The 14,194-nt window shown below is 45.6% G+C and overlaps 1 protein-coding gene across 1 annotated transcript in view; it reads right to left on the bottom strand.

The window, feature by feature from the left end:
* Nucleotides 1–3,356: 3,356 nt before the first annotated feature.
* LOC147689551 (uncharacterized) overlaps nucleotides 3,357–14,194 on the bottom strand; it is a 31,524-nt gene continuing 20,686 nt past the window's right edge. Inside the window, exons 2-3 of the mRNA XM_086936562.1 lie at nucleotides 11,472–11,576; nucleotides 3,357–3,838 (exon numbers count right to left, since the gene is read on the bottom strand). Coding sequence (XP_086792688.1) covers nucleotides 3,453–3,838; nucleotides 11,472–11,576 — 491 coding nt within the window. The 3' untranslated portion in view covers nucleotides 3,357–3,452. The remainder of the gene's footprint in view (nucleotides 3,839–11,471; nucleotides 11,577–14,194) is intronic.

Genomic DNA, 14,194 nt, shown 5'->3' with positions numbered 1-14,194 from the left:
TCCGTACAGAGTGGTGAAGAATGAGAAACATCTATTTGTTTTATTTTTCTTCTGCTCTCATGAGCACCATGGTTTTCGATGTGCTTAGATCGTCTAATCATATATTGACTCTTTAGTGGACTTATAGGGCTTTTGAATATTAGTAGCATCCTCTTTACATACAATATGTTTTTAGACACTGATTTTACAGCAATGTTTTTATGCTTTTTAGCAGACTTATTTTAGCATTCGTTGACCATGTCGACCTTCAGATGAGAAGTGGGTGTTATGTTCTCCAACCTAGGCCTAAGTAGCAGAGGGACCTTTTACCTACATTTATCCTACCTTGTTCTTCATAACAGTTCTAGCACTGACCCGTTACCCAGTTATGTACAGAAAAAATGTCCATTGGTGTCCTTGAAACCAGCCTAACTTAGTATGCATGAGGATTCTTAGTGAAATCCCCTGCACATGACGTGCATAACAAAATTAACATACTCTGTACAAAACTCTTCATCTTAGGACTAGAGGGCTACTTTGCATAATTACAATGATGGATGCCTATGGTGCCCCCATACATATCCCTGCACCATGTGGCAGGCACCACATAGTACCTGCCACGTAGTGCAGGGATATGTACAGAGTCCCTTTTTTGCATAGCGGTGGGTGCTGCAGCCAGCACCACCCACTGCTATGCAAAATATAGGCATTGCGAACGCCGTGGTGGCGGTTGCATTGTAATGCCTACTGCGGGACTGCCGATAGCCTGTCGAGCGATCCCGATACAGTGGCGGGGAGACGTAAGACTGCCCACTATCCTAATCAGGCCCTAAGTGAGCATGATTGACTAAACTGTTTCCATGATCCCTGTAGGGTCAAAGGTTGTCATGTTCGATGGTTGACAGAAACTATTCGCTCCTTGGTAGGGGTAGGGGCTTATGGTGGCACTGTGAGCGAGCTGGTCTATGGGCTAACGTATCTTATGGGGGAGTCCGGAATCAGTCTAGACACCAAGCCCTTAGTTTATACTGTCCAACAAAATTGCAGATCCTATGTATTTTTAGGAACTATACAACACTAGGGCCTAGGCCTGAGGCAAATGATTGACAGATCACAGGTGGGGGGGGGGGGGGGGGACACATAACCCTTAAACAAAGGCATGACTAGGAAAACCCAGATCGATCTCACAGATAGGCAGCAACACCACAATGGTCTCAGGAGGCTGGCCCTAATAAAACGTTTGGCCAGAAAGGCACACATCCTGAAAACACCAAAATTTCAGATGTCACACTAAATTAGTAACACTCAGGCAATCAGTAGACAACATGGACATTACATGCAGCAATCATGTGCTTCCCATGCCAGACATTTGGACACGTACCTACTGGCCCAGTATTGTGCCCACACAAGGTTGAGACCCACCTGCGAAGCTTAACAAATGGCCAGATTTATAACTCCATGACTAGTCCCAAATTTCCATCTCCACGGGAATGCCCAAATGAATTGATGATGCTTCATGTAATGTATAAATTGACAGCCGAAACCCATGTGCGTTCAGACAGCATTCAGACCCCCAACTCTGTTGCCTATGCTCCCAGCCACTGCATTTAATTAAACCAACTGTTCCTGATTGCCAAAAGTCTCTTGTCTTTCATTTTTTAAGGTAAATCCACATTCGAGCAACAAAATGCTTAACCTCCTGAGTGCACTCCTGACTCCAGGATTTTGTGAGCTTAGTTTTGATTGTTAATAAATGAAATACTAGCTCCCCAGGGCTCATAAGTAACTGCTGCTAGTTATTGCATTATCTGGTCTTTGTGTCATGGTGGTAGTCTGGTCTCAGTCTTGGATAAGGTATGATAATAAAAAAAAATACTAACTCCTTGTTTTCTTTCAGGCTAGTTGCCTGTGATGGATAATCCTTCTGAATAATCCTTTAGTTTAAGTTCACCTAGGTGTGAGTGTGACCTCGCTTGTGGTGTCTTCCATGTTAGCATTACCCCACTACTACCACCACAATTAAGAAGAGACCCTGGGAAACCGAGCAATAAGGGTTTGGAGGATTGAGAGAGGTAGCAGCCATCGCTTCATCTATTCAGGTAAGAGAACTAAGAAGTGAAGTGAACTTGTTTAGTTAGTACTTTCTACTGAAGATTAAGATTTTTTAATGTATGTTGTATGCAATAAGAATAGGTATACCCCCTAGCAGTCAATATAGTTACAGAGGGTAGTGGGACAAGGGTATAACTAACTGGTATTAATAAGTGGAGGGGTGCTGCAAAAGTGGCAAAAGTTAGCCTCATCAAGCAATAAGACAGATTAGTGTGTGTTCTTCCCACTCTGGTCGCGGGTATTGTTTATGTATAAGTAAAGTAAGTAACCTAGCAAATAAATATATGAAGAGTCTTTATAATCAGATCGGAAAGGTCTAGTCCCCATGGAACTATTCCTGGCAGTCTGCTGAACTCGGACCCTCACCCACTCCAACAGACCATGGCGGAACCTCTGCATTATCCTGGACAGCAAACTCACCAGGATAAACCAGACCAACGCCGTCTCCTCTGCCTGCTTATTCACTCTTTGTATGACCCAAAAGCTCTTCAAATGGTTCCCAGGCAGCACCAGACATGCTGTCACTCAAGCCCTCGCCACTAGCCACCAGACTACAACAACGCACTCTATGCAGGAATTACCATGCACCTCCTATAGAGACCGCAGACCATACAGGACTCAGAAGCAAGACTCATCCCGACCTACCAAAACGGACCCCCATCACCCCTCACCTCAATATATTTGACTGGCTCCCCGTCCACATAAGATGTCCATTCAAGATGCTGACCCAAGCCTAAAAAACCCTGCCCATATCAAGGACCAGCATACATTAAACACCGCCTGAGCTTCCACCAACCCTCCAGATACCCCTGCAATCCACCTCCCCCACTCTTGCTCACCATCCCCACATCCACCAAAGCAATAGTGGAGGACGCTCCTCCTCTTACCTCACCATGAAGTTCTGGAGCAGGCTTCCCCTCCGGACCGCAACCTCTCTTCAGAAATTTTGAAAGGGACTCAAGACCTGGTGGTTCAACTTATTCCACCCAAGCAGATGGCTCTCAGCACCTGGATACTCTCGCGGGTGAATAGCTGCGCTATATAAATCCTGATTGATTGATTGATAGGAGGAAAAGTTAATGCACACAGTTTGTGACTGTTCAGACGGCAGCTCTAAGTGCACAGACAAAAGACCGATTGTCAGTGATATGCAAGAAACAAACAACCCATTTATTGTTTAAAAACAGGAGACACAGCCTCTCCACCTACAACAGAACCTTTCCTCTCCTCAAACTGATATCCCAATGTTGCACCAATGTCCAAAGTCTTAACCTAGCCCCAACTTCCCTTCCCAAATCCCAACCTCTGCACCCAAAACAAAAGTCCTGCTAACCAAAAATGTCTATCAAAAAAAGGACTTCCTAGAGGGCATCTAGGCGGGCGTGAAGGTATGCCACCTCTTGTGCCAGGTGCTTCTGGCCAAGATGAATCAGCTGTAGCTCATGTAGGGCGCAGCGGAGGAGGCGGTCTGTTGATGAAGTGGGGGGTCGGTTCTTCTGGGTAGCAGCAGTGGTGGTTCCTGGCTGCTGGGGGCGGTGGCGGCGGTGCTGGCGTTGGTATGGCTGCGCCGGAGGCGGTGGGCTAGGCTGGCTGGAGAGACAGTAGGCACGGGCTTCCTCCTCCTCCTCCTTCTCCTCCTCCAAAACCACCAGCTGGCGATATTCTGCTGCAATGGCCTCCATCCTGTGGCTCCGCTGTCGGGCGGCTAACTGCTGCCGGGACGGTCGAGCTCCACCAGCAGGAGTAGCTATATCAAGAAAGGAAAAAAATTAAAAAATCACAAACTGTAATGCTCTATGCAAAAAACGCGTTTATATAGTAGCACACTAGCTGAACATTGCTGGTCCCCAAAGGCCATTGGAATTTTTGATGTGATCACTCACAGGGCCAAGATTTCATCACACAGTAGCACTTAATGCAAGAAATAAAGCCAGACTACAACCAGAATAACAGTTATTTATTTCGTTTAAAGGATTTCATAGTGAAACTAAACAGACACTTTGTGTACAAAAATTACCTCTCATTAATGAGTAAGTCGTATATGCAGCACAATTAATAGTATTCTTGATGTGCAACTGTAATGGAGGCATGCTAGCGCCGGGTCTGCTACTCTCTGCAGTCTGCAGCATGTTTTAGGGGATGCTCTAATGGATAAGTTATTCAACTTTTAATTCCAATGGCCCTGCTTTTCTCCGACTGCCTTTTGAATTCTACTAGGACTGCAAACTTAGAAGAGGCAGATGGATAAATACTATGTCACACATGTAACGTACAACGGATATCCTGTCTGCCATAAGCAGACAGTGGAAAAAATAATGCACTACCATACAGGGAAGGGAACAGGATAGATTTTATTTGTCACGTTTGTCACAGAGTATCCCATCCGCCAATCTTTAAATCAGCCACTTAGTCCCACATTACACCCTGGCCTCCACCACAAATTATTTTCAATAAATACATACGCTTGGAAGTAGGAAAAGTTACACTACCGCAAGGTAAGTTAGAGGGATTAGCTAGGTTGGAGTTTAGCTATAGAATAGTGGAGTGTCACTGTTCATCACCTACTACACTTTCAATTAGTCACTGTGGTTGACGAATGACTAAAGGGAAACATTTGATATCAGTCATGGAAGTCATAAAATATAAATCACTTTGGCGGAAAAATATGGCACGTACCAAGAATGGAATTTTCAATTTTTTGGCAGGCTGAGACAAAAGAAAAGAATGATTGAGTGAAGTACTACTAGGAGTTGGCTGAGTGGGCACTGGGAAACACCTTGTTTTCGGTTTGTAATGAATTGCAACCTTCATAATTCTGCATTAACTGAAAAAGGAACACATTGTGCAGCCAACACCGCAGTGCCGAATTGAACCATGCTGCAGTTAGGTCACAGGTGGCAAAATAGCATGGGCAGGGAGGTGATGATGATGGGTGGGATATCTGCCTCCCTTAATTGGTCTTGCTTAATTTGTCAATAAGCAAGCAATGTGGCGAGATGGCGGCCCGCGCCTCGATGTGAGAAGACATTGAAGCCTCCTCGAGCTTCCACTGAGATGTACCTCAATTGTTTGTGGTGATGTTGCAGTGCTGGCAGGCACAAGGCAGGATTAACGTAATTTTTAGCCACACCAAGGCCAAAATGAAGTGAACAGAAAGCCACGTCGAAGGAAGGCAGCGGTAACCACAGTGGCTCTTCCCTTTCCCCTGATCAGATGGGCAGTGATGTTGAGGGGAGTGGCCAGATGTAGACGCACACAGCGGGGGTAGCACCAGCACAGTTTCTTCGCCGATTTAGGTGTGAAGTTTCATCCCACTCTGGTCTTCTTGCAAGGGAGGTCCTCAAAGGGGTGCTCGACTGGTTCACAGAGTGTGGTCAGCTCAGGTCCCAGCCCCTTCTGGTTTGGCGGTGTGAATATTACCATCTTCAACCATGACAGAGTTTTCAAATTGCAGTTGTAGTGACTGGTTTGGCCTAGTTGGTCCATCAGCATTGTTAGGCATATTGGTCGCTCCTATAGTCTACACTGCATCAGGAAAGCGCCTGACACTGTGGGAAATTATTTCCTCCTCATCCAAGACAATGATGGGGGAGAGGGCTGAGAAAGTGTAGAGTATGGAGAAGATCTTTAATACAGGGAAAGCTAGTGCACCTGGTTTGATATTGCTGGAGCCGCCTCCAGAGAATACACATTTAGAGGAAGCGGGAAGGACAGAGTAACAAATGATGCTAAATTATTCTATCCTCCCCAGACTCTGCTGTTGGTTCTCAGCCAGCCACCGCCCAGAAGACCATAGGCCAGTATATACAACCTGTACAATTGGTGGTTCTGGCAGTCCCGGGAGGCCACTTGAGATTGATAGACCACCCAAAAAGCCTAATGATGTAATCAGTAATGGCCTTCAGGGGTCAAACAACAATATAGCTTCTCCATTGGACTAAACAACAATATGGCTTCTCCATTGGACTCTGCAGGTGCCTCTCTCTCTCCACTTCCTCTAACTTTCTTGTGAGTTCTCCTGTGATTTGTGGATCCTTTTCGGATAAAACAGAACTTGCCATTCAATCAAACCAGAATGGGTTGACTGGGCCGGACAATGTACTTAAAGTGATAGGGCCAAAACCGTGCAACCCCCAGGGGGTCCCAGTACTATAGCTGGGCTGGTCTGATGATTCAGCCGCTACGGTCACCCAAAGCCTTGATACAAATCAGCAAGAGTCAGCTTAAGCCTTTTTTCCTTTATCCTATTCTGAAGTGCATCAGATTTGGAGATGGCAGAGTAAGAGGATGACGGCACAGGAGATATGGAGTTAATGGCACCTAGGAGGCCATTGGTTCCAGATCCAAGAAAGAATTCCGGTGAAGCTGCAATTGTTGGGAGTGTAGTGGTCGGTATGTTTAAGGCATTAACAACTCACCAGATAGAAGATCTGGTTGGTAAAGTATTTGCCCAAAAATAACTTGACCCTGCACTGACACTAGGAGAGAAAGAATTGTTATGGGACCTGGAGCGACTGGAAATTACGAGTTCAAATTCTATCCCTCCATTACAGAAGACTCCCTCATTCCTTCCTTCTCAACAGTCTTTAACAGTTTTGTAAGTGGTCCTGGCTACCCTTCAGGAAAAATGAAAGAGAGTGCAACCGCCATCCGGAAACATGAGCTTCAGTTGAATGGTCTCACTAATAAATTGGAAGATTTGGGAAATCAATCACAGAGGAAAAACCTCAGAGTTTTGGGCATCCCAGAGGATAGCGAGGGGGACGATCCGAAAAGCTACATTGTGCGTCTCTACAGAGAAGCTTTTCTTGCCCTAAGCAACTGTGATATGGATTCTATGTTTCAAAGGACACATCATTTTCCTTTTCGGCAACCCAGGAAAAGGAGGGCTGCCCGCTACCCTCGGGCCATCCTCATTTACATCGAGAATTTTATTTTACAGCAGGAGATCTGCCAGGTGGCTCGCCACATTCCCCTGTCAAAACATGCAGGATAGAATTCTTTGTGTGGTTTGATTTTTGCCATGGAACTACAGTACGTCGCTGGCAGCTTCGTGAGCTCACTCAGGCTTTCCCGAAAGCAGAGCTACAGTCTCATTGCTGAATCTGCCCTATCATCTGATTGGATTTGAGGGACGAACATATTTCTGTCAGGACAATGCCAAAGCAAAGGAACAAACTGTTACATTTGTGGTCTTCCACTAAGTGATGACTTCCGGACATAGGAGTTGCTGGAGTTACGACTCATTGTATCTCTTTCTTCTTAGAGTAATTATGTGTTCTGTTTGATCTGTTGTTTGTCTCCGTCTTCTTCTGGGCCTCCTATAGTCTCATTCAATACTTTGCATTTGTTGCGGCATCACAATTGTTATTTTGATTGAAATTGGTTTTGTGACATTTCAGGTGGTGAGGTTTTGCCGTCCAATCTGGTGGTCAGTGCTGGTCTATCAGGGGCGTTTGGTGGTTTGGGCTCAGGGTCTGGGCAAAGGATGGTTGGGGGGTGGGCATGTTGGGATGGGGAGTGATTGGGGGTGGCAGGCCAAGGTAAGGGGGGGGAGGGTTCACTAGCGAAGGTGTGGAAGCATTAAGGGCAAGAAGAAAGGGAAAATGGGCATCAACAGAATATATAGATGTTTTAGACAAAAAGGTGCATATCCTACTGATCATGGGGGAGGGGGAGGAGGGGAGGGTGTGTGCGTCAAAATATGGGTCAGACAACAATGACTAGTTCAAGAGAGACTGGTCATGGCCAACAATTGCATATTCTTGTTTAGAATATTAAAAGCATGAAAGCCATTAATAAGCGTAAGCTGATAAAAGAGTTGCTGCACACTCCTAAGCCGCATATAGTTTTTATTCAGGAAACACATCTGTCTGGTAATCAAACCACACTGCTAAGCAAGCTTGGATATAGGGTTCTGGCTGTGTCTTGTTTTAACCCGACCAGTAGGGGGGTGGCTGTCCTAGTTCATGATTCCTACTGGGCGGTGGTTAAAACTAAGGCTGATGTAGGAGGTCGAGGGTTGATTGCAGTAATTCCGAGAGGGGACTTGCAACTCACTATCTGTGTAGTCTATGGTCCATGTGAGGACCACCCTTCCGTGTTTCCTTATTCATTGGCGGAGCTGTATCAATGGCCTGAGCCACTAGTACTATGCGGGGGCTTTCATGTTGCACTTTCCTCAGGGGTAGATTTTATGCGTGGGGGGAAGGGAGGGTCTGGTAATGCAATGATCGGTGAAGGGGGTAAGAAGGGGGTAAGAAGCACCTCAGAGGTGCACTGAGGCAGATCCTTAGCTCTTATACCTTGGTGGATGTTTGGGGGTGTTGTAGATCATGGAGATATGACGAGAGTGAAGCACGGTGGAATGGCCAGTGAAGAACATATGGTCTTGGTTGGCAAATGGAATTGCATCTCATTCTTTTCCTGCCATCCGGCACGGTCATGGAAACTGCAGGTATAATGTATAAATGATAAGGCGCCATCGGGGGTGCATGGCCACGGCCACTCCCTCTATTTTTTACTTTTTGAGCAAGAAAGTCTTTTTAACAAACGTGTGGTGAATAGATTTGCTTACTTGGGCCTGCAATCCTCTTCAGGGTACTAAAAATCTGTTCTCTTACAGTACCAGAAGACATATAAGAGAGGGGGGAGGGAAAGCGTACTAAAAGAGCAATAGAAAGCTACAGACAAGAGAAAATCAGCTACAGAAACTGGAAATATAGAAAACAAGCATTAGCATAGCCAATAGGTTTCGCCTTTGGGGTCTTATAAGTGTTTAGCCATGCAACAGTTGCTGCTGTTGCACCAAGGATATTGTGCTGGATAACTAAATACTTATAAGGTTCCAAAGGCGAGTCCTATTGGCTATGCCAATGCAGTGGTTATAGATAAAGCATCACTGTTGAGCGTGCGTGAACATTATAAATATATTTTAAAGCGATGTTGATTTTAAATCAAATGCCATGATGTCTAGTGTCGGTTTATTAATGTTTATATGTGTGTTTTTTGAGTAAACTATAATATTTTATTAGAATTTTGGCGTGCGTTCAGTCAAACTCAGGCTGAAATTAAGCTCCTTTGAAACTCAAATATTCAAATGTAAAGCAAATTTGCCTATGCATTTTATTACAACACATCCGGATCTTTTGGCATTGAATCGCAAAAGCATAAATATTATATAATATAATGAATTCATAATTTTTCAATGGTAACGAATCCCTTGGCAAACTATGTCCATGAAATTGTGAACAAATAAAACAACCATAGATCATCTGAAAAGACTATATAAATTATAGTTGTGAAACATGTGCTCCTGAACCGAATTAAGATTAGCAATATGGACTAATGAATGAAACAAAACAACGCGAGCAGAATGCCAGTGTATCCCTTCTTTTTCCTTCTGCTGCATATTGTGCCAGGAGCCCAATGTAATGGGCGTTCTGCCAGACTCCGGCTTAAATTAAGCCCTCTTGAAAGGAGTGTACTACAAGGGCTGGCTAAGGAGAGGAGACGCAGAGGATAGATAAGGAAGTAATAAAGCTGTTCACACTCCCGTTTAATTAAACGTAGTGTAAAGCGCCAAGAAACGGTACCAGTGATGTTTACAATTCAATATTGTTATGAAACAGTAAACCCAGAGTGGGAAGCGCTGTAAACAACCCAGTGGATGTCAGCCCCTCTGCAGGACTTGCTAAAAGCCAGAGTGGGTCAGTGGGTGAAAGGAGGAGCCCCACCGTAACCGGGGAATGAATAGTAACCAGGGTAGAACTGCACTGGGTGGGTTACCTACACAGGATCCTTTCCAGCCATGACGGTCTAGTTGTGTCCATTACCTGGGCTGAGGTTCAAATGGATGAAAGGAAGAGCAAAGACACTGTGAGGCTGAGTGAGGCGGAATAATGCATAGTCGGGATGCTGTTACTCAACTGTTCCCGGGACCCTGATCCACGCATGTTAGTCTTGTGAGGTCGATTCCTCCATATGGAGCTGGTCAATGCGCACTATGTATAGACACGAGTGTCTGTAGTGCAAAGAAGCTGTTCAAGCGGTTGTTATAAAACAGGAAACCCGGAGCAGGAAGCGCCATAAACAACCCAGTGTTAGCACTGAGCCGGAGCTGAGGTCAGCTTCTCTACGGGCCTTGCTGAAAGCCATTTCAGATCACTGGGTGAAAGGAGGAGCCCCACAGCCCCCGGGGAATTCATAATAAGTAGGGCAGAACTGCACTGGGTGCCTCACCTCCGCAGGAACGGTCCAGCTGTCTCCCTTGACTGGACTGAGGTCCAAATGGATGAAAGGAAGAGCCAAGGCACAGTGAGGCTAAGTGAAGCAGAATAAGGCACAGTGGAAGATGCTGTTACACAGCTGAGCCTGGTTCGCTGGTCTCTAAGATGTAAGTCTTGCAAGGACGGTTGCTCCATATGGAATTACTCAGAGATACGAGATACCAAAAATCGCTCTCAGGATAATATAGTGCACTTCAACATTTCTGTACACATTATGTAACATGTAGGCACGCGCGGCAACATTATTTACTATGCTATCAAAGATGCGCGATACCAAAATCTCTCTCAAGGTAATATCATTATTGCACACATTATGTAACATGTAGGCACGCGCGGCAACATTATTTAGTTTGCTAAAAAACAAATGCGCCCGGCATTGTTGCTAATTAGGAGCAGGTCACTGGGTGAAAGGAGGAGCCCCACAGCCCCCGGGGATTAAATAATAGCATCTTCACAGGCACTGCTGAAATCCAGAGCAGGTCACTGGGTGAAAGGAGGAGCCCCACAACCCCCAGAGAATTAATAGTAGCTTGTTCACGTGTAGGCATGCGCAGCAACATCTTTAAAGACACACTCTACTGTGCTTTAAGTAAAGATTTGTATGTGTACTCCCCATGTTTGCGCCAGTGCTAACCCACAAAATAAACAAGCATTGGCTGCGCGGCTGTGAAAGTAACGCGGCCGCGAAAGTTATTGCGCACTGTGGTGGGTGAGGGGCAGAGCGAAAGGAAAGGGTGCCGCGAGGAATTCACACAAAGGCAAAAGCAGGCTGGCGAGCGGTGTGCGCGCACCATGACGAGAGAGGAAAGCCATATGGCGCCTCTGCTGGTCATTGTGCGCGTAACCGCACGCTCAATGCCTGCCAAAAATGTGTGATAGCACTTTGTAGACCCACACACCAAATGTCTCGCCGAGCAACGCATGCACTGGCTCAGGCAAAACCTAAAAAGGATAATGCAGGGATAATAATTTAACAAACATTAGATAGAGGAGTTGAAAAAAAAGTAGACAGTATAAAATAAAATTTATGAGGTCAAATTATTTTCCATGTGGAAAGGTAAAAGTTAGGGAGATAATAAAAACAGGACTTACTGGGGCCAACAGAACTGTCTGCTGCGGCGCTGGTTACACCCACCACAGCACTCGAGGTGGCAGCCCCTTCTTCGCACTGCTCTGATGCCCTCTTGCCCTTGGGTGCTGGTGTAAGAAATAAAGAAGATTGAAAAATATATTAGTGGTACAGTTACTCTCTTAAAAAAATATTTTAACAGGCACATGCAGTAGCATTGCAGTTTTGAAATCCCACAGCCTATTGCACTATTCCTAATTTCCTAAACTTAAACTACAATTTGAAATACTAACGCATTGCAACGAATGATCTGTGCTTCTCCGTCCCCTTTGATGCGCCAACTCAGTCTCTCTTTGCACAGCACTGCACATCACGGATATTGGAACTGTATGAGCTACATTAAGGCACAGAGAAGAACGGTAACTCACTGATATGCTGCTATCTTAATCGCTTCATAGGCCTGTACAGAGGAGTCGGCATCACTACTCAAATAATCAGCCCAAGCGAGCGCCGAGCAGCTGGCTAGCTCATGCTGGATCAGATTCAGAATCCAGACAGAATCATTCATTCGATGTTGAATTCACTTCTTCGGTGAAACACACGCCTGTCAGGCGGAGTCTGACACCACGCACCACTACTCCCTGCCAGCCCAGGCCTCGATTTATCAAGCGTTTGTTGTGTGTGTTGGCTTTGCCTGTAAGGATTGCGGTTGTGCAAGGGGGCATCCCCTTCCTGCACAAACAATCCAAGGTGATGTGATACGTATGTCGCACCTTTGCACCATGGCGCAAGGGTGCCTGCATTGGCACTGTGGCAGCACCAGCAGGAACGCGACATATCTTGATAAATGAATAAATGTTGCATTCCTGCTCTCTGCCTTCGACACAGCACATCACGCTGTCTTGCTGCCCAGAGCCGCATGAAATGAATGTTAATAAGTCTGAGCTCCGATGCACTCAGCAAAGTGATAGTATAGATGACAGATAAACCTTGGTGTGTTACTACATCGCATGCCCACTTCTTTCAGAAGAAAGACAGTGGACAGTGGACACTCCCCACTGCACGCATTCTCTGATGCCACAGCGAAGTGAATTTATTTAGGTGTGTGTCACAAACTAACATAACCACTTGGAACTAGTTGCCCCTGCATGGTGGAGGTATTAAAAAATGTCCTTCTTGCACAAGCGGGCACATGTACTTAATTGTTACAAGGATACATCATTATCTATACATCTACTGTATATATTATTTATACATATATATATATATAAATATATATATATGTACACACACATATATATACACACATATATACACACACATATATATATATATACACACATATATATATACACACATATATATATACACACATATATATATATATATATACACACATATATATATATATACACATAAATATATATCTTCACGACACTTTCCACTTATCCAAGTAGAAAAAGGCGAGCACACTGGAATCCGGTTAAGAAATTTTTATTTGCAAACCCCCCTTCACCCCCGACAGACGCGTTTCGCTACTCTAGCTTCGTCAGTGTCAGTTTGTTTGTGAAAAAAATGTGCTGTATTAAAACCAATTGGCCACTACCCACATCATTGACATAGATAATGTCTTTTAAAATCACAAATGTGGCGGCCATCTTATAGCGTGTATTCTCTTTTTAACACATGGTATAAAAAACTTAGCGCAATTAAATATAAAATGCTCAGTGCTCATTAAAAACATAGAATACAACAAACATTTCATCATATTATTTACATACCAGTTGAAATGATAATAATAAGGAAAAGAATCAGACAATTATGAGGGCAGAGTATATGTTAACAACTGTATAGCTTATAATTTTAGCGATTGGGGGATGTATTCCCAATTGTTTATATTCAGGAGCAAGACCGCCCAGACTTGCTCCTGAACGGTCGCTCCCTCCCTCACTCCCTGGTCTCACGCACTGTGGGTGCTGCTGGTCGCATTTGGGTATTGTTATTAGCGCTGTGTGTTTCCTGTATTTGCGCTGTGCTTGCCTTGCACCGTAGCTCGTTTTTGAGAGCTTTAAGCTGACCTGGATTTGCCTTCGGCGCCGCTCGCTCCGCTCTGCATTGCAGCGCGACATTTGCTGTGGCTCTCTGTGCTTGCTGGAGCTTTGATTGTACAGTAGGCGCTTTGATCCATTTGCTGCCCCTGCCTCACTTTCCCTTTGACCCTCCATTTTGTTTGTGTTGCAGTTCCCTGGCCCGCCCCTCCTCCCCGCTACCGCCTCCCAGCTGCTGCCCCTCCCACGCTCCGCCCCCCCACTTTCCATGTTAGACAAATGTCCCAACGCGCAGCGTCCACGCGCTGCGGCCGCGTCGAAGGTGCGCCAAAGGTAAGCCCGTCTACGCCCGTCCGCTCCTGGACCGCGCCCAGCGCCAGACCCCCTGGCCCTCGTACCACCCACCCCACCCGCATTACATACGACGCCACCACCCTCTTAGCCCAAAACCCCAGCCGTCTCCCCAACTGCGTCCAAGCCGCTCCTGGACACACCCATGGACCCTTCTCTTGCAACTCCTGCAAGTTCGACGGGACCAAGAACAACTCCTCATCCACGAACACACAACAGATATCTGACTCCAACCACCTAAAATGCATCCTGCTCAACACCCGCTCGGTCCACAGACACGCCATCGACCTCTGGAACCTACTAGGCACCATTTCTCCCGACGTCGCCTTCCTAACAGAAAAATGGAT

Source organism: Lissotriton vulgaris, chromosome 9 (assembly GCF_964263255.1).
Source record: "Lissotriton vulgaris chromosome 9, aLisVul1.2, whole genome shotgun sequence".
Taxonomy (NCBI): Eukaryota; Metazoa; Chordata; class Amphibia; order Caudata; family Salamandridae; genus Lissotriton; species Lissotriton vulgaris.
Note: the sequence above shows the minus strand (reverse complement) of the source record. Positions and strands in the feature narration are given on the sequence as shown.